Source organism: Neoarius graeffei, chromosome 10 (genome assembly GCF_027579695.1).
Source record: "Neoarius graeffei isolate fNeoGra1 chromosome 10, fNeoGra1.pri, whole genome shotgun sequence".
Taxonomy (NCBI): domain Eukaryota; kingdom Metazoa; phylum Chordata; class Actinopteri; order Siluriformes; family Ariidae; genus Neoarius; species Neoarius graeffei.
The window spans coordinates 62,832,998-62,853,879 of record NC_083578.1 but is presented as its reverse complement, the minus strand read 5'-3'; the positions used below and the strand labels follow the sequence as shown (position 1 = coordinate 62,853,879).

Here is a 20,882-nt window from a genome sequence, read left to right as displayed (position 1 = left end):
CACTGCATGAAAGACAAATGAGTCAGTAGGCTGCTCCGTCATCAGGAGGGTTTTTTTTTTCCCTCTCCCTTGCTAATCAACCAGACAGAAGAAAAAGGCTCCCTACTGACTTGCTGCTTAATGTAGTTAAATTAATTAAACACCAGTCTGTGTTCTTTTTATATATAATATATATATATACGCACACGCGCGCATGTCTAACTACGCTATATAGCCAAAGGTATGTGGACTCCAGACCGTCAGATTCATACATATGTGCTTGCTGAACATCTCATTCCAGTTTTAGTCCCCCTTTGCTGTCATAATAACCTCCACTCCTCTGGGAAGGCTTTCCACTAGAGTTTGGAGCGTGGCTATGGGGATTTATGTTCATTTAGCCACAGGAGTGTTAGTAGGTCAGGCACTGATGTCAGGTGAGGAGGTCTGGAGTGCAGTCAGCGTTCCAGATTGTCCCAAAGGTGTTTAGTGGGGTTGAGGTCAGGGCTCTGTGCGGGCCTGTTTGTGCCCCTTAGTCACAGTGATGGGCGAACTCTTGATGCCAAAGCATACAAAGACATTCCAGACAATTTTGTGCTTCCAACTTTGTGACAACAGTTCGGAGAAGACTCGCGTGTGATGTTCATTTGGCCATATAGTGTACATTGTCATACGCTTAATTGACTCTTCAGAACAGATTTTTTTTTAAAAATGAGAATCCTTTAGGGCGACACGGTGGTGTAGTGGTTAGCGCTGTCGCCTCACAGCAAGAAGGTCCGGGTTCGAGCCCCGGGGCCAGCGAGGGCCTTTCTGTGTGGAGTTTGCATGTTGTCCGGGTGCTCCGGTTTCCCCCACAGTCCAAAGACATGCAGGTTAGGTTAACTGGTGACTCTAAATTGACCGTAGGTGTGAGTGTGAATGGTTGTCTGTGTCTATGTGTCAGCCCTGTGATGACCTGGTGACTTTTCCAGGGTGTACCCCGCCTTTTGCCCGTAGTCAGCTGGGATAGGCTCCAGCTTGCCTGCGACCCTGTAGAACAGGATAAAGCGGCTAGAAATAATGAGATGAGAGATGAGATGAGAATCCTTTAATTTTCATCGCATAGTTAAATCAAATTGACTTCACAGCAGGCTTGTAGTACTCGAGTCCAGGACTCGGACTCACTCGGATTTGAGCACTGATGACTCGGACTCGTGCATTAACTGCATTAGGACTCGTAAATTGGAGACGAGGACTCGGATTTTTTTTTTGTAACATGCCATAATAATTTGGCATAAGATATTTATATCTACATTAATTTCGTACTGATTTTGTGTAAGAGTGTCGCACTTGCACGCCTTGGCACATGCATCAGATAGCCACTCGGCCGCGTTCCGGACAGCACGCCAAGCAGACTCTCGCATGCGCCATAAACGACTCGCATCTGCACAGGATTAAGGCGCGATCAGCGCACTTATATAAAAACTGTGAGAAAACACTTACTTTGCAAAGTGTTGAGTTGCGTTGCTGACACATTACTGAGCTTTATTTCCTTGTTTGGTTTCCTGATCCCTGATTTCCTGTTTCTCGTCTTTAATTCTGCCTCGTCTACGATAGCCTGTTTGGGCCTCGCTCGACCTATTGCCCGTTTCACCATTTTATGAGTTTGCCTGCCATTCTGGATTGTTTATCTGTCTTCACTTGTATTAATAAACACACCTTCTGCACTTACATCCGTCTCCCAACCATCTCTGACAGAATACTTCGCACTCCCTGATAAAGAGAATGCACATTCACCTGTTCATACGTCATGTTCAGGAACAAACTAACGTTAATGGTGCTGAAACAGCCACCGTCAAAAGGTGCGGTCGGAATGTTGGACTCAACTCAAATATATATATATATTTTTTTAATGGCTTGGACTTGAACACTGGGGACTCGAGACTGGACTCGGACTCGAGGTTTAGTGTCTCGACTACAACACTGCTTCACAGCACCTTTTGTCAAGCACTGCATGCTTTGTGTTTGTGCAGGAGACATGATGACACTGTTGATGAAGAAAGACACTCTAACGGAAGAGGCTACGCAGTTTTACATTGCTGAGACGGTGCTAGCCATTGACTCCATCCACCAACTGGGTTTCATCCACAGAGATATTAAACCTGACAACCTGCTGCTGGATTCAAAGGTTGACTTCAAAGAGTTCATTTCAAGAATTTAGATAGAGAAATTGATGAATGATTTGCTACATTAATCATTATGCTGATTGTGGACCTGGCTGTGTTCTTGCTGTCTCACTGCATACAGTGTGGCAAAAAAGTATTTAGTCAGCCACCAATTGTGCAAGTTCTCCCACTTAAAAAGATGAGAGAGGCCTGTAATTTTCATCATAGGTACACTTCAACTATGAGAGACAGAATGGGGGGGAAAGAATCCAGGAAATCACATTGTAGGATTTTTAATGAATTAATTGGTAAATTCCTTGGTAAAATAAGTATTTGGTCACCTACAAACAAGCAAGATTTCTGGCTCTCACAGACCTGTAACAACTTCTTTAAGAGGCTCCTCTGTCCTCCACTCGTTACCTGTATTAATGGCACCTGTTTGAACTCGTTATCAGTATAAAAGACACCTGTCCACAACCTCAAACAGCCACACTCCAAACTCCACTATGGCCAAGACCAAAGAGCTGTCAAAGGACACCAGAAACAAAATTGTAGACCTGCACCAGGCTGGGAAGACTGAATCTGCAATAGGTAAGCAGCTTGGTGTGAAGAAATCAACTGTGGGAGCAATTATTAGAAAATGGAAGACATACAAGACCACTGATAATCTCCCTCGATCTGGGGCTCCACGCAAGATCTCACCCCGTGGGGTCAAAATGATCACAAGAACAGTGAGCAAAAATCCCAGAACCACACGGGGGGACCTAGTGAATGACCTGCAGAGAGCTGGGACCAAAGTAACAAAGGCTACCATCAGTAACACACTACGCCGCCAGGGACTCAAATCCTGCAGTGCCAGACGTGTCCCCCTGCTTAAGCCAGTACATGTCCAGGCCTGTCTGAAGTTTGCTAGAGAGCATTTGGATGATCCAGAAGAGGATTGGGAGAATGTCATACGGTCAGATGAAACCAAAATAGAACTTTTTGGTAAAAACTCAACTTGTTGTGTTTGGAGGAGAAAGAATGCTGAGTTGCATCCAAAGAACACCATACCTACTGTGAAGCATGGGGGTGGAAACATCATGCTTTGGGGCTGTTTTTCTGCAAAGGGACCAGGACGACTGATCCGTGTAAAGGGAAGAATGAATGGGGCCATGTATCGTGAGATTTTGAGTGAAAACCTCCTTCCATCAGCAAGGGCATTGAAGATGAAATGTGGCTGGGTCTTTCAGCATGACAATGATCCCAAACACACCGCCCGGGCAACGAAGGAGTGGCTTCGTAAGAAGCATTTCAAGGTCCTGGAGTGGCCTAGCCAGTCTCCAGATCTCAACCCCATAGAAAATCTTTGGAGGGAGTTGAAAGTCCATGTTGCCCAGCGACAGCCCCAAAACATCACTGCTCTAGAGGAGATCTGCATGGAGGAATGGGCCAAAATACCAGCAACAGTGTGTGAAAACCTTGTGAAGACTTACAGAAAGCGTTTGACCTCTGTCATTACCAACAAAGTATTGAGATGAACTTTTGTTATTGACCAAATACTTATTTTCCACCATAATTTGCAAATAAATTCTTTAAAAATCAGACAATGTGATTTTCTGGATTTTTTTTTTCTCATTCTGTCTCTCATAGTTGAAGTGTACCTATGATGAAAATTACAGGCCTCTCTCATCTTTTTAAGTGGGAGAACTTGCACAATTGGTGACTGACTAAATACTTTTTTGCCCCACTGTAGATATCAGTTCTATCTGTTTGAGGTAGACTTTTTTGTGTGTGTGTTTTTTTTTTTTTTTTTGTAGGGCCATGTGAAGCTGTCTGATTTTGGATTGTGTACAGGGCTTAAGAAGGCTCACAGGACAGAATTCTACAGAAATCTCAACCACAGCCTGCCCAGCGATTTTAGTAAGCTAACATGTCTCTTATTTTCATGCTCCTAATTATGGTATTACATTCTAGAGTTATCTCTGGTGTTTGAGTCATCAGTCTAATTCTGGAGCTGTCAACGTGAGTACTTTTTCAACTCCTCAGGGATCAGTTTCTTTCAGCATTGTCTGACTTTGCACTAAATATGAGGCTGTTTACACAAAGTCTGCCTCCATTAATCAGGGGTTTGGATAGCAGTAGCTTGTAAATCTTCATTCAGGGAAAGTGGCAGGCTTAAAAAGGAAGGCAGGGATTTCTGTTGATTTATTCAGTATTGTAATGAACTTAAGTGTTTACATTTAATGTCCATATATCATCCATATACAGTGCCCTCTACAATTTTTGGCACCCTTTGTAAAGATTAGTGAAAAAGGGTTGGAAAGCCCACCTTTTGGTGAAGTAGCTTCAGTTGACTGAAAAAGAAATATCCAACCTTTTAATTGAAATAAATTTATTGAGAGAAAAACAAATCCCTCATCAAGAAATAATTTTCAACAGAAACCTGTTCCACAATTATTAGGACCCCTAGAAATTATAGTGAACACGATGTAACTGAAGCACGTTTCCCATTTAAATTATACAATTTTGAGTTGACAGGAGTGTGTAGGAACTTTCAAGCTGTAATCCATGACTTATCTGATTAACTGGGGTACATGTATGAGGTGACAGAGGGCAAATTCCCTTCGTCGTCCATCAACAGGCCCAGAGGCTGTAGCGTCTTTATAAGCCATCGGAATTCCTGTTTTGGGTCCCAGCTCTGCATTGGACCTGGAAAGAGAAGCCATGGAGAGACAAAAACCAGCGAGTAACACGAACATTGGTATCTTTAGCCTTTACCATCCACTAAGGCATGGAATAGTCTGTGACTAGAACAAAGTGACTACCAGTTCGATAGTACCCAAGTTCGGTGATCACAAACTTGATGGCCAAGGCTCCTCTTTCCACAGCTGCATATTTGTGCTCAATTAGCGGCTTATGAATAGCATCCCTCAAAGACCTGAGAGAGCACAGTGCCCATCTCCGATGCTTCTGTCTGGACAACAAATGGCCTGTTGAAGTATGGGTTGTGGAGGATGGGGGCAGTGGTGAGGATCATCTTTAGGGCTTGGAACACCTGCTCTGCTTCGTTGGTTCACTGTAGCTTCTCTGGTTGGCCTTTCTTAGTCAGGTCTGAGAGGGCAGAGGCTACAGAAGAAAAGTTAGGCACAAACCTGAGGTAGTACCCAGTCAGCCTTAAGAAGGCATGTAACTGTTGCTTGGTGGTGGGCAGGTACTGCATCTTGGTCAGCCCCAGGTGGCATTTGCAGCAGTTAGCAGTGAGCCCAGCTTTCCTCAGCTCCTCTAGGGCATTTTTGAGATGGTGTAGGTCAGGGGTGGCCAACCAGTCGGAGCCCAAGAGCCACAATTCTTACTGTGTTACGGCAAAGAGCCACATCAGCACATGAACATGGGCACACAAATATTACCCTTCCTTCTGCGCGCGTGGACACACACACACACACACACACACACACACACACAGAGCCACATTGATGTCACACTCCAACTTAACCAATGCCCCACACCAACATGATAATGATACATTTACTGCAGTACCAAGACCACAGGCCAGTCATTTTCAACAGTGGCGCCTGGTGAAGAAAATTGTAGGTGGGGCACAAAGGCAGACATTGTTTACATGTGGGGATTCCCCCCATTGGGGGGGGGGCCTCCCCCGAAAAATTTTGGATTTCTTAGATGCAATTTCCTGTATTCTAGTGCATTTTGGAGTTACCTGTTTAACATCGAAAATGCAAAAGCCATTTTGATTCAGCTTGAATTCTCAATTGCATGACCTGCACAAGACCTGCATTCAAATAAATAAGTATTCAAATAAATACAGTCAGTCGGAAAATGGAAATTACAAAGTGCTAATTTAATTTCCTCAAACAGTACAAGCTCCATAGGCACTGGGAACAGTGATCAGTGCAAGTGCAAATATAGATAAAATATAATACAATGCTCAAATTTTTGAAAGAAGAACACACGCGCGCACACACAAATTGATAACTGGAAAACAAATGAACAAATACATAATGTATATACACTACATGCCAAAAGTTTGGACACACCTTCTCATTCAATGTGTTCTGTGTTCTCATGACTATTTTACACTTACAGTATACTCTACTCTCACTCAAGGCATCAAAACTGAATGAGCACTCACCCACTACTCAGGCTTGCGCGCCCAGCGCGTATCCCAAGCCTCAGCAGCAGGGATAGTACAATACTCACACACGCAGTTAGCATCACAAACGGTCACCCGCTACTTCAATGAGAAGGTATGTTCAAACTTTTGGCCTGTAGTGTATCTGAATTCACATCAGCATACATTCACATACTCAAATGTACACACATATACACACACACACAGCAGCAGAAGTGCTACTTGTAGGGGAATTTAGCATATCATCTCACGCACCTGCGCATTTGTCATGATGTGAAAATACCGTAATGAAACCAAGCGAAGCACCTTTAATAAAATAACCGTAATTAACTGCAGTGAAGCGAAAACGCACATAAAACCACAAACGAACACCAACTTGGACGTGAAGGTGAGAGCCGCATGACACCAGGCAAAGAGCTGCATGCGGCTCGCGAGCCGCGGGTTGGCCACCTATGGTGTAGGTGGTCGGCCCAGGTGGACGAGTGGATTATGACATTGTCTGGATATGCTGCAGTGAACTCTCAGTGGAGGCATAGCATGATGTCAATGAGTCCAAAGGGAAGGACCCAGTACTGCCAGTGGCCAGATGTGGTCGTGAAGGAAATTTTGGGTCATGCGTCTGGTGTTAGTGCCACTTGCCAATTGCTCTTAGTTAGGTTATGGGTGGATATAAAATGGGCCCTCTCCAGTTGGTCATTCAGATCTTCCAACCTCAGGGCTCGACATTCACTTGTCCCGGAGAAGCATTATACTTTGTCGGACAAGTTCATCGTCTCAGTTACTTGTCCGATCGGACAAGTGCCAAAATACGCCGATATTCGGGTTACATATCAAATTTATCAGTTTATTCACATGACTTCCGAAGCATCTCACTCGACATATTGTTTTGATGAATCGCCGGATGTTTCTATTCGGAAAGAGCGATGTGCGCATGCACAATATTCCACTTGCGAAACCGGCCAATACCGCTTCGTGTATTTGAGCTGAAAAGTAAACGGTCGTTTATGATTAGTTTTAATTGTGTCATACACGTGGATTTGTTGACGTTTCTGTTGGCGGGATCATTATTCAGCTGTATATTTACGCTGTGTATGTGGTAATTTCCAAATCTTTGAATTGTTGTTGATGGTGTTCATTATATAGCCGAGCGTGTGTGGTGGGGTGTGCTGGGCTTGGAATGTGCACGTGGATTGACAGGGAGTGAGGTAGGAGTGGGGAAAGTTATCTATGTAATACCAAGCTGTCAAATGGCTGCTAATTAGGTTACCGGCTGTATTAATTAACTAATTAGTAATGGGAGTTTAGGGATTTGAAACATAGGGCTCTATAATTTAGATATAATTATGAATTATTTGAAATTATTAATTTTTTTTTTAACCATTAAATACCATACAGGAGCCACGCTGAATAATTAGACAACAACAATTAATCAGTGGAGGATATATATTCAAAGTTAATAATTTAAAAATGAAAATATATATAATTTTAATTTTCTGGGTTTCAATTTCTCATAAATTAATGATTGATGGACTGCAGAGTACTGATCTGTGTATATATAATGGTTAGTGTTTTTCTGGATCTCATGGTAGTTATTTTGTTCTTAAAATTTTATGTTCATAATTTCTACTGTATTGGAATATATTGCTTCTGAACTTCAGCATAATAATTGGTGAATTATGGTATCAGTCTGTTTTTTACTATATTTTTGAACTTTTGCCTCAGTATATCAAGTATTGATTACTTTTGATTCATAGATATTATGCATATGTTGTGAATTCGGAAACAAATGCAATAAAGATTTTTGGGTTACAAATAGTTTGTGGGGTTTTTTTAGTTTTTTTTTTTTTTTTTTCTCAAATTTTTCTTCGGACAAGTCAACTTCACATTCGGACAAGTAAATTTCCTTTCAACTTCCCCGACAGGACAAGTGGTTTCAAAAGTTAATGTAGGGCCCTGAACCTGGGTAAAGGATAGCTGTCAGAGTCTGAGATTTCTTGATGTTGCCTGCAATTTGTGTATATCCTCAGATGCCCATTGGGCTTGACCACCATCTAGGTGGATTCTTAGATGATGCCAGCCTGCAGCACCTGAACCACCTCTTCCTCTATAGCGTGATTGCTAGGTCTCTGGGATGCAATAAGGGTGCTGCTTGATCACAACCCTGGGTGGGGGGGTCTTGATGTCGTGCTGGATCAAGTGGGTCCAACCTGCTTCTGTTGAGAAGTCATCCCTGAACTGGTTCAGCAGTTTTCCCAGTTCTTATTGCTGCTGGGTCATGAGGTCTTCACCTCACTGGACCAGGGTACACCCTGGTGCTTATGAGGCGACACAAGCAAGGGCTGACAGCATCAGGAAAGGCTCAATCCAATGTTTCAACAGGTTAATGTGGTATGTCTGTGTGGACTTTCTCTTACCGCATTGTTGTAGCCAGTATTTGACGGGGCCCACTTGTTTAGACACCGTGAAGGGGCCTTGCGAGTGGGCGAGGAACATGTAGTTTGCTGATGGCACGAGTAGGAGAACACGGTCACTGGGCTGGAATTCTTGGGGCTGTGCGTGGCAGTTGTAAATTCTGCTCTGTTTGGCCTGGGCCTCGAGCATGTGTTGGTGCATGATGGGGCCACCCTGTTGATGGACTCTTTCATTTCCCTCACATGCTTGATGGTGGTGTGAAAGCTGCTCCTCCCAGGCCTCCTATGCCACATCTAGTAGGCCCCATGGTCTCCTCCCAAACAGGAGCTCAAATGGGGTGAACCCAGTGGAGGCTTGTGGGGTTTCACGCACCATGAACAGGACATAAGGGAGGAGAAGTTCCCAGGTTCTGCTGTCCTCATCCACCACACGCTGCAGCATCCTCTTCAGGGACTGGTTGAGCCATTTCACCAGACCATCAGTTTGTGGGTGGTAGACCGATGAGTGGATCTGCCTGACCTGCAACAACTGGCACACATCCATTTTTAACTTTGACACAAAGGGCACACCTTGGTCTGTGAGGAGGTCTTTTGGGAGACCCACATGGGAAAATGGCAGAACCAGTTCCCTGCCAACGTCCTTCGATGTGGCCTTCCGGAGGGGGACTGCCTCGTGGTAGCAGGTGGTGTAGTTCACAATGAACAGGATGTGCTCATGGCTCTGGGCAGACTTGAGAAGGGGACCCATCAGATCCATACCTGCTCTCTTGAATGGGACACTGATAATGGGCAGAGGTACGAGTGGCACTGGTGCTGGCTTCTTTGGGTCAGTACTGACACCTGAGAACAATGCTGACACAAGTTTTTCACTTTAGTGTTCATCCCTGACCAGAGAACGTGGTCCTGAATTTTCTCTGGCCTGCCAAATGACCACCCAGAGGATGGGCATGAGCCAGGTGCATTACTAGATCCACCTTAGAGCAGGGGACCACCAGCAGGTCACTGGGCTGTGTGGTAACATAAGGGGCCCTGATGGGCTAAGATGTAGGGAACTGCTGCTGTAGCTGCTGATCTTCACCCTCAATAATATGCACCTGCCCCAACAGTGTTTCAGTCACTCGTCTTGCTTTTGCTCCTGCCTAAAGTTCCCCTCTCAGGTCAGCTGCTTATAGATAAGAAAGAGAGAGGGTTAGTGGTGGTATTTGACTCCCCTTTAGCGGCTTGGTCTGCATTGTCCTCACAGTCTCCAGCTAAGCACACGCTGCGGAGTAGAGCAGAATCTGGACCGTTGAGGAACCTGTCGTCTCCTCGGCTTCCTCAATGCGGGTAGTTCTTTGGGGAAAACGGACCAGTCTCTGCCTAAGAGGAGAGGAACAAGAAAGTCGGGAGCCATCCCAGCGGTTAGTAGCCATTCACCTCATTCATCGCCGACTCGCATGTTAGCGGCAGCCACCTCTCGTGTGTCCTCATGCATGCGGGTGGTCTCGACAGTACTGATGTACTCCACAGTTTCAGGTAGAACGGAGGATCGGACCAGGTTGATGATACTTCTAGAGTCGAGTAGCACTTACAGCAGCCTCCCCTCCACTTGCACAGGGATGCTTGGAAGCTTGAGGGCTCTGTAGTGAGTGCATCACAGCTTCCAGGTGGGGGCTGGCGAGAGTGGCTTGGCAGCGGTGGGCATGGGCGCTTGCAGTGGCGATGAGGGGTGTGCTGGATGGGCCGGTCGTTTTTGAGGTTCGGGGGTGACCCGGGTGAAGGTGCAGAAAGGTGTACTGAGCAGAAGTTTGGCCTTTCCTGCATCTTGGTTGCTGATCTTGAGGGTTGGTGAGGCTACACTCCAAGGCTTCGACTAATTCCTCAGGTTTTTAGGGAGCTCTCATCCCCATGGCCATGCACTCAGCTGGAGGAAGAGCCAGAAGAAATCGACCCATGGCAACCCAGTCTCTGACTTGGGTAGCTGAGTGCTGTTCGAGCTGTAGCTATCTCTTGATTATTCTCAGCAAAGTGTCCATCTGGTTTCGTGGATGGAGTTTGGCCTGATACATCCAACAGTGAAACTTGGCTGTGGCCTGGCAGGCAGAAAACTAAGGATTTACTCCTTTTCAGGTGCGGGTACTCTTCTGCTGAGGCCAGTGGGAGCGCAAAGTAGGCCAGCTGCACCTCTCTAGTCAGCAAGGGAGCCAGGGCTTGGGCCTTCTCCTATTCCAGGCAGCCCTCCTGAATGGTGGTCAGACCTGACCTGTGTTGATGGTGGCACTTTTTTTTTTTTAATACTCCCTGGTTGCTCATGGAGGGTAGATTGAGGTGCCGCTTAAGCTGCGTGTGTTTAGCTGGCTCCACCGTAAAACGCTGGTGCTGAAGTGGTTCAGAACGCTGGTGCTGAAGTGACGCTATCCCTTCAGCACCAATGGAATAGTAGTGTGAGGAGCAAAGTGCATTTTATGTCTCCTTAAACATTTGATATTAGAATTATAATGGGGACCAGTATACTTAATGACCTTTCTTGCAGGCTCCAGCTTGCCTGTGACCCTGTAGAACAGGATTAAGGGGCTAGAGATGATGAGATGCACTAATATCCCTAATATATGCACTTTAATGAGACACTGGAAACTTAATAGTGGACCTAAAAATAATCACATTTTTGTATAAAATATAATTACATACGCGTGCACACACACACACATACATACATACATACATACACACATATATATATATATATATATATATATATATATATATATATATATATACACACTTCTGCATAATTGCCATCTATTTGTATTTAGTGGAATTAATGCAATCTTTATTTAACTTAATAGTATTTTATCACTTTTTTCCATTTAGTGCTAACAGATGCTGCTTTCCCTTCTGCTGTAGCAACCTTGTGTTTTTAATAAGTTAAAACTTTCAAAGTGAAGCACACGCCTTTGCTTCTGGTAGCGGTTACTTTCATATCCTGCTGACTTTCTTAGTGAACTCTGGCCTGGGAATTCACAAGCATTGTTTTGAGCCAAAAAAGTGCGTAGAAGAGAAACTTGTGGCTGGGTCTGTGCTGCCTTTGGTTGGTTGGGGGGAAAGTAGAAGCTGCTTATTAATAACATTACTGTTTCCTTAGTGTTGCTTGGTGCATATCTGAAACAAATTGGCTAGTTAGTAAGGGTATAATGATACTTGTCTTAATACAGTTTCAATACAGCACAAATAAGGATTTCCTGAATGTGTGCTTTCCAATTTCACTTGATTTAAAGCATTTCCTCTTTATAAAAGTACAATAATTAACCCCGCCGACAGTAGTCGGAGGGGTTATTATTTTCACCTGCGTCAGTCTGCGTGTGTGTGTATCTGTCTGTCTGTGTGTCTGCAAGATATCTCAAGAACCAATGGATCGATTTGGACCAAATTTTGTACATGTGTTGCCAATCACCCAGGAAGGAAACCATTAAATTTTGGAGGTCAAAGGTCAAGGTCATGGCAGAACTTCGAAATTTTCGCCCAATGTATTTTAATAGGGAAAAGGCGGGGTTTGCACTCGTTAGAGTGTCCCTGTCTAGTTGTGACTTGATTTCAGTGTTTGCACGATCCATTTAAAATTTCTAGCAGTTTATAATGAAACAAAAGCTGCACATTAGAGTATAATAAAATTTAAGCATGCTATCTTTTACTGGCGTGATCAGTGGCGCGTGTCTGAAGCCCAGAGAGCCAGAGTTACGCAGCTCTCCGTAGCGTTAAATATGTTTTTGCATCCTGTGTCCTCTACCATGGAATGTGCCTAAATTGAGTTTTATCAAGTTTGCTGTAACATGAAGCACATGCTTGTGATGTTGGCACCAAGGTATTGTAGACATATTTGGCAGCTACAGCACAATGTTTCAGTCCACCACTTCACTAATTTCGGTCCACCACTCACTGGGCATCAGCACTGGAAGCTGAAGGTGCTCCCTTACATCAGACATTAGTAGTTTGGGGGTGTTCTTGCTTGTTGCTGAATGTAGGAGCTAATGGCCTAGTACACTACGTAGTGTGCACCCTAGTGCCTTACCATTTAATAGTAATACTTTATTTTATTGTGTTGGCTGTGGTATTTTCCATGTTCATTTCTGCAGTTTGATATCAGTTCGGTGAATGTTTTTATTAATGCTGTTGCGTGGAGTGACAGAATGACAGAAAGAAGAAATAGAATGATGGAAGATGACTACTTCAACCATGTTATGAGTGTTATTGTTGCATAGTTTGTCCAGAGAGTACACTGCAGCACTGCAATTGGCAACATGTTTGGAACATCGCAAGCAGAGTAGCCCACTTTTAGTTTTTGTTCATAGGGCAGGCTCTCACACACCCTATTTCCTTGAGAGATCATTAGTATTCTATGTTCTCCCCGTGTCCGCGTGGGTTTCCTCCGGGTGCTCCGGTTTCCCCCACAGTCCAAAGGTTAGGTTAACTGGTGACTCTAAGGTGGTGTTTACATTAGACCGTATCTGTCTCGTTTTCGTCGCGGATGCACTGTCCGTTCACATTAAAACGCCGGGAAACGACTCCACAGGCGGAACAACTTGAATCCGCCAGGGCCCACGTATTCAACCCAGTTCGTATCTGATCCGGTGCTGTGTAAACATTGAGGAATGAGGATATGCTGTGCTGAGCTCTAGCTGACGTCGTCATTGGACAACGTCACTGTGACATCCACCTTCCTGATTCGCTGGCATTGGTCATGCCACGTTGGTCATGTGACGCGACTGCTGAAAAACGGCGTGGACTTCACTTCATTAAAGAGTATAAAAGTATGAATATAATGCTTTGCTTTGTCATTCTTAATGTTGTTCATGGTAAGATGCAAATACTGCCCATTGTGTAGTTATGATTGTCTTTAGGCTTGCCATCCTTCCACTTGCAAGTGGTGAGTGACTTGCGCATGCCCAATATGCACTGGGATCACACACACAGCGGCTCAGTCCTGAATCACTGCTCGTGCGCTTCACTCGCGCGCTCTGTGAGCTGCGCAGGGCCGGAGTGCGCACCCTCCAGAGGGCACTCGCTGTTCAGGGCGGAGTGATTTGGAGCGTAGGATGCCTGTACAGAGCCGAGCCGCTGAGGAGGAAGTGCTGAGCCGCACTACACATTTCAACTTACGTGCCGTCTAATTAGTCATGTGATTAGCGTATCCTTGTATTGGCGTTGCTGTGTGCACGCGAATCGTTTTAAAAACGTTAATCTGATGATCCGCTGATACGGTCTAATGTAAACCCCACCTAAATTGACCATAGGTGTGAATGTGAGTGTGAATGGTTGTCTGTGTCTATGTATCAGCCCTGTGATGACCTGCCGACTTGTCCAGGGTGTACCCCGCCTTTCGCCTGTAGTCAGCTGGGATAGGCTCCAGCTTGCCTGCGACCCTGTAGAACAGGATAAAGTGGCTACAGATAATGAGATGATGCGTTTGACGCTTATTTTGCAAAACTGTAACACATTTTGTTGTACTTTTTGTTCAGAGTACTATTTATGACAACAAAAGTTAATTTTTATACTGCATTATGTCATGTTGTCTTGGTGAGGACTCTTGCATTACTACACCCAACAGATGTTAGTGAAAACCTTTTTGTGTTGTGTTTCTGGGGAAAAGAAAAAAATCTGCTGATAATGATGTATCAGAAATTGTAAATCCCCAAATATTGAAATCTGTCTTAAAAATCCTATATCGGTCAAGCTCTACTTTCTCTTCCTGCCAGAATTTTCTTATTAGCAGCATTGGCAACTGTGATGTCGTCTCCTTCTTCCCAGTATGTAATAAAATCACTGTGGTTGGCCATGGGGCAGCAGTTGCTAAGATATCTTTGTTGACAGAAGGGTACTTCCTAAATGTGTGCTGTTCCTAACACGATATTTAGTTTCCACTGCAGTTCTGATGCTTCAAAGCTGGGAGGTTCGCTAAGCCAAAAAGAATGTTGCAGATGCTTTGTGTATCACTTCATGTCATATTCAAAAAGAGGAATGCAAAGATCAGTACTTACTGTTTCTATGACTAACAAGTGCTATTTTTATTACTGGCAGTGTAGCTTGTAACAATGAAGGAATATTAATTAAACCTAAGCCACTAAAATGTCTTGTTGCTATCATGTTTCTGGCCTTCATGTTTGTTCTGTGGGTGCACAAACTTTTGCACCCAGTTGAAACTCAACATGCCTTCAACTAAACAGAAGTGATCAGAACTGCTTCACTGATGGTTTTCTTTTTCTCAGTAAGAATGTATGCATGTATGTATGTATGTATCTAACTAACTAACTAACTAATTAACTAACAGGTCCGTATCGTGAAATACCGTGACTGGGGTCTTGAAAGTCCGAGGTCACGGTATTTCACCATACGGACCGACCTTAAGCTAGTAAATAATATCTTTTATTTTTTTCTTTACCAAATTCTAACAGAAAACGAGAGCGCCCAAAAGGGGAAAGCTGAGGCGAGCCGCCATTTTGAATCCTCATTCACGGCTGTAACGCAAATGGCTTCCTCTTCAGTATACAAGTGCACTTCCATGCCAGGAAAAAAAAAATACATTTTGCCGCCTATGTAGTCCCCTATTTATACAAAATTGAGTCATTCAGGATTCAGCCATGTTTTTGCTCGGCGTTAGCAACAGTTAGAGGTTTTTAGCTTTCTCCTGAAATGTTTTCTTTAATTTTGTCTTCCTCAGGGTAGTAAAACTCGCTTTCGCTGTGGACACTGTTATCGCTATCCATGCTGTAAAATTAATGCTGTTTTGAATCCTCATTCACGGCTGTAATGCAAATGGCTTCCTCCTCACTATACAAGTGCACTTCCATGCCAGGAAAAAAAAAACTACATTTTGCCACCTATGTAGTCCCCTATTTATACAAAATTGAGTCATTCAGGATTCAGCCATGTTTTTGCTCGGCGTTAGCAAGTTAGAGGTTTTTAGCTTTCTCCTGAAATGTTTTCTTTTATTTCTTCTTCCTCAGGGTAGTAAAACTTGCTTTCGCTGTGAACACTGTCGTTATCGCTATCCATGCTGTAAAATTAATGCTATTATGCTGAGAAATGCTGACAAAAATGTATAAGATTTTTGATAATCTTATAAATAAATCTTATTTAAAAAAAAAAAAGATAAATGTTGACAAATTCTACTATGTTTGTTGTAAACGAGCGAGTCGCCAGAGGTCCATAACTGGGGTCCATACTGTAGGATACGGACCCACTCGCCAGCCAATCAGAGCGCAGCATTTGATGGAAACCACACCGCGAAAAAAAAAATCTCCTTATTGACCTCGCTTGCTTGGTCTTTATGGGAAAATATCAGATCTCTGCCTTTTTGTAATTTTCCCGTAAAGATCGAGGTTAATAAGGAGTTTATTATATGGCGCTTTTTTTATTTCTAAGATAAATAAATACAGTCCTTATAATGAGGCATGGTACTGCTTTCAGTCACATCACATCATATACTTACGGGTAAGTCACGCATGCAGAATAAACAACTAGCGGTTTCAAAACTGAATTTGTGTTAGCGGTTAGTGGTTTCTGAATGCTCTTCGTTGCTCATTTCTTGAATAACTCAGTGACTCGTTTGTCTTTTGTGTTTCAGCCGTTTTTGATTTCATATTAATCTTTTTTTTTTGTCTTTTTGTTTTGTTTGTTTATTGCAATATTGAAAGCCAATGCCTTGGAAAGAAAGTACATAGTTGCCCACGGGCATTATGGGAAAATTCTGCCCACCAAGGAACCAATCAGGGCGCACGATTTTACCGGAAGTACCTCATGCCACATAATTTTTAATATCATGTTAATATGAAACAAGTAAATGCCATGAGCAGCTAGTAAAATAAAAAATTTTCAGTCAGTAATGAATTTTTAAAAATGCACTGTACAATTTTGAAAAGAACTATATTCACAAACACGCACGCATATAAAATTATCACTGCTCTGTAGGGCCCGAAAATATGTTTGGTTGTTGGTCAAAATAGGAACCTTAAGATATACGGATTTATCGGTCAGATGTTTTGTGATGATGTTAGTCTTTGTTTATAACCACAAAACTTTTATACTTCTAAATTAGCAGACTGACAAACTATGGTCAGTAAATCATAGAACATGATGGAAAGAATATCCAGTATAGAAAAAAAAATGCAACCCCAAATCAGAAAAATGTGGGATGTTAGGGGAAAAATGCAAATTAAAAAAAGAAAGCAGTGTTTTCTAAATTTAGTTTGACTTGTATTCCATTGCAACCAGTATAAACCCAAGATGTTTCAGGTTTTGTCTGGTCAACTTCATTTCATTTGTTAAAGTACATCCATTGCTGTGTTTCAGGCCTGCAACACATTCCAAAAAAAGTTGGGGTGAGGGCAATTTCGAGCTAGTAATGAGACAAAAAACCAACCCAAAAACAAATAATAATGTGATTTTGAAACAGGTGATGTCGACAGGTGATTGTAATCGTGATTTGGTGCAAAATCAGTATCCAGGAAAGCCCATGCCTTTGAGGAGCAAAGATGGGCTGAGGATCTCCAGTTTGTCAACAAATGTGTGAGAAATTTATTGAAATCTTTTAAAAATGATCTTTCTTAGATAGGAAGGGATTTGGATATTTCACCCTCTATGGTGAATAATATTATTAAAGGATTCAAGGAATCTGGAGGAATTTTGGTGTGTAAAGGGCAAGGGCACAAGCCTAAGCTGAACACCCTTAATCTGTGATCCCTCATACAGCACTATGTCAAGAACCATCATTCATCTATAGCTGATATAACCACACGGGCTCAGGATTACTTTGGCAAACGTTTGTCAAGTGCGACAATACGGAGTTACATCCACAAAAACCAGTCGAAACTTTACTGTGTAAAAAGGAAGGAAGCCTTATGTTAACGGTGTCCAGAAGCGCCGTCGACTTCTCTGGGATGGACCATTACACAGTGGAAATATGTACTGTGGTCAGAGGAATCAGTATCTCGTGTCTTTTTTTTGGGGGGGAGGAAATGGACACCTTGTGTTCTGGACCAAAGATGAAAAGGACCATCCAGACTGTTAGCAGCAACAAGTCCAAAAGCCAGGGTCTGTCATGGTATGGGGTTGTCCGTGCCCTTGATAAAGGTAACTTCTGTGATGGCAGCATTAATGTAGAAAGGTACACTGAGATTTTGGAGCAACATATGCTGCCTCCAAGACGACATCTTTTCCAGAGATATTTCGACAAGACAATGTAAAACCACATTCTGCACACATTACAAAGGTATGGCTGCGGAAGAAGAGGGTGCCTGTCCCCTCTGTCCCCAATAGAGAATGTGTGGTGGATTTTGAAGTAGGGCTGTGCGATATGGGAAAAAATGAATATCCCGATACATTTTCTCCATTTCACGATATACGATATATATCTCGATATATTTAAATCTCCTCTAAAGGACCCCATGAAATCTAACTTTTACTCTTTACTGTTTTCACTACAATCCCTGCAGATTAAATAACATTCTTGGTTAACTTTGCAGGTGGTTTTCAACAACACATTTTAAATGTTCATGTTGGTGATTAATCACAATTGAATTGAAATAAGACTATTTTTATTCAACAAAGATGTGACACAAACTGCAAAAACAGTCTTGAAAATTGCAACAAAGGGGCAACACAATACAGAGCTGCTCAGAGCTCAAACCAATAAAGTGCAAGCTCAACACTGAGAGAGACATTTAGCCTAAATAAGAAAAGTGCTCATTCATTAAATTATTTTAAAAAATAGCTCTCCAAGCTATTAACCTGACTACTGAGAACAACTGGAACATTCACAATAGAGAGAGAGATTGAGGGAGAGAAGAGAGAGATCTGCAAAATATCATTTTTCTCTTTGCACACTTTTGAACTGAATGTTTTCTGGCTCTGCCTCTCAGATGTGTATAATTCCGGCTGCTGCCTTTCGTGATGACAGGTTTTTTTTTTTTTTTTGCACACTTTACAAACTGGCATTTGCTGTTCCACGTCCTCCTCGCGATATCCAAAAAATGCCAGATGACTGACCCCTTACTAGTTCTTTTAGGAACCAATTCGTCTGCTTCCATTTTTAATTTGTCGCTGAAATTGACAGAGCTTACACGGTAGCCTATGCAAAATCAGCGATTGCACGAACTGAGTCAGCGCTGTAAACCGGAACCAGGAAATCTTGCAGTGTTGCCAGATACTGCTGACGTTTTCCAGCCCAAAATATGTTCAAAACGCACTTAAACCCGCCCAATCTGGCAACACAACCGAAACTAGAAAATCTTCCCGGAAGTTCCTTTCAGCACAGAGATGTCGCCCGGGATTGGTTGGCGAGTGCGTGACGTTATTGTTTTCTTTACCCTTAGGCAGCCTCTCGCATTACTGCCTGAGGGACAGGGAGATGTTTTAAACAAACACGAAACGAACGCAAGTTGGAAGATGACCATAAAATACTCGATAGTTACGATATAATAATTTTGTGTATCGCACACAGAATTTTTGGCGATATATCGAGTATATTCGATATATCGCACAGCCCTATTTTGAAGCGTAAAAATATGACAACGACCCTGTACTGTTGCACACCTTAAGACCTGTTTTCAGAACAAATGGGACAAAATAACACTCGAGATGCTTCTTCGCTTGGTGTCTTCAGTCCCTCACCATTTTTGAAGTGTTGTGAGAAAGAATGGCAACATTCTAGTAAATGGTTTATCGTCCCAACTTTTGTTGAAATGTGTGTATTTTGAAAAGAAGAAAAAAAACCCAGTACAATTCATGAGGTAAAACATCAAATAATAATGCTGTGTTGTTTTGAGTGCAGTACATGTCAAAGATGATGTATAATTCATTGTTTTCAGTTTTAGTTTTAACTTCAACATGCCGTCTCAACTTTTTCTGATTTGAGGTTGTCTTTCAAAGTGATGTGATGCCTTTACTACCCTGAAGCTGATTATTTTCCAATAAAAGCACACCATGAAATTTATTTTTTAATTTATTTTTATCACAGGAATTTGCCAACAACTAAAATGATTTATTAATGATAATCATACTTTTTAACCATTTGAAACGGTACATTTAATGTTGTTGAGCACCTGCAAGCCAAGTTCGTTCCTGTTATCATGCATGTTAGTGCAATAAAGTTATTTCCTTTTCAGCCTTTTTTTTTTTCCTCGCCTTTATTTAATAAGACAAAAAACAAACAAACCCTTGCAGCCTGTCATGGTAACAAGACCATGGAAAGACCTCTGTCCTGAAGACACTTCAGTGATGGAAAATTTACTGACCGTTACAAGAAACGGACACCTCATTCCATGAAAGCTTCACCATATCAATGATTATATAGCTTTCTTCGTTAAATATCAACTATGCTTTTTTTTTTTTTAAAGACAAGCTCTTTTTATTATGAGCCTTAGATTATGTAGCACTTCCTCCAGTAAAGTCTCTGGGAATGAGCTGTTACTATAGAATAACGATAGCCTGGCTGAGCCGCCACAGAATGTCTGGTCTTGTGAGCTCTCATATGCTGTTGTTCTCTCCTAATGAAGCACCTTGCGCAGTAACGTAAGACAAACAATGTCGTGCCCCCATCGTGTTGTCTCTCTGGATTTCCATACCTGATGCTAAGTGCTGCACAAAAGTGCCACAAACCTGACCGGTGTGAAAATTGCCCTGCAGTGACAATTGACTTGCCAAGTGATGCCATCCATTGGCCATTTGAGTGGCTCTTCCGCATGCCATCTGGTGGTGTGCCATTGACCCTGTTGGGTTCATCTGCCACACTGCACCGAAAAGCGCCCGGCTGCCAGCGCCTTATTGGTGATGTACTGTTTAACCCATAGCTGGAACCCAGGCGGGTGTTACCACTCCGGGTCAGAGTGGACCTGGGAGCAATGGTGATTAAGGGGTAACTCCACTTTCCCCAATACTCAAATCCCCCGGACCTGAGACTCACCACCGGTTACAATTTAAAGTCATTCCCAGGACTAAAGACTATGTGCTGCTATAGAGAATTAACCAACACCGTTGGGAATTCAGCAGTGCTGTGATATTTGATCATGAACTTTATTATAAAACTGAAATGAATAAAGTCTAATTTAAGTCAAGGACTTTCAGTGTTGTCGTCATGTGAAGCTAGATTCACATTACCAGGCGGAAGTGACTCTTATCCATACATGTCAACCTATATGGAATGTCCGTATTTTATACGGATTTGATTCAATAAACGTAGTATACGGGCGTACA

The 20,882-nt window shown here is 42.8% G+C and overlaps 1 protein-coding gene across 3 annotated transcripts in view; it reads left to right on the top strand.

Annotated features, from left to right (window-relative positions):
• Positions 1–20,882, top strand: part of stk38a (serine/threonine kinase 38a) — a 98,732-nt gene that overhangs the window by 56,962 nt on the left and 20,888 nt on the right. For all 3 annotated transcript variants that reach the window (XM_060932045.1, XM_060932046.1, XM_060932047.1), the window contains exons 7-8: positions 1,989–2,143; positions 3,920–4,022. In XM_060932045.1, the coding sequence (XP_060788028.1) occupies positions 1,989–2,143; positions 3,920–4,022 (258 nt within the window). The remainder of the gene's footprint in view (positions 1–1,988; positions 2,144–3,919; positions 4,023–20,882) is intronic.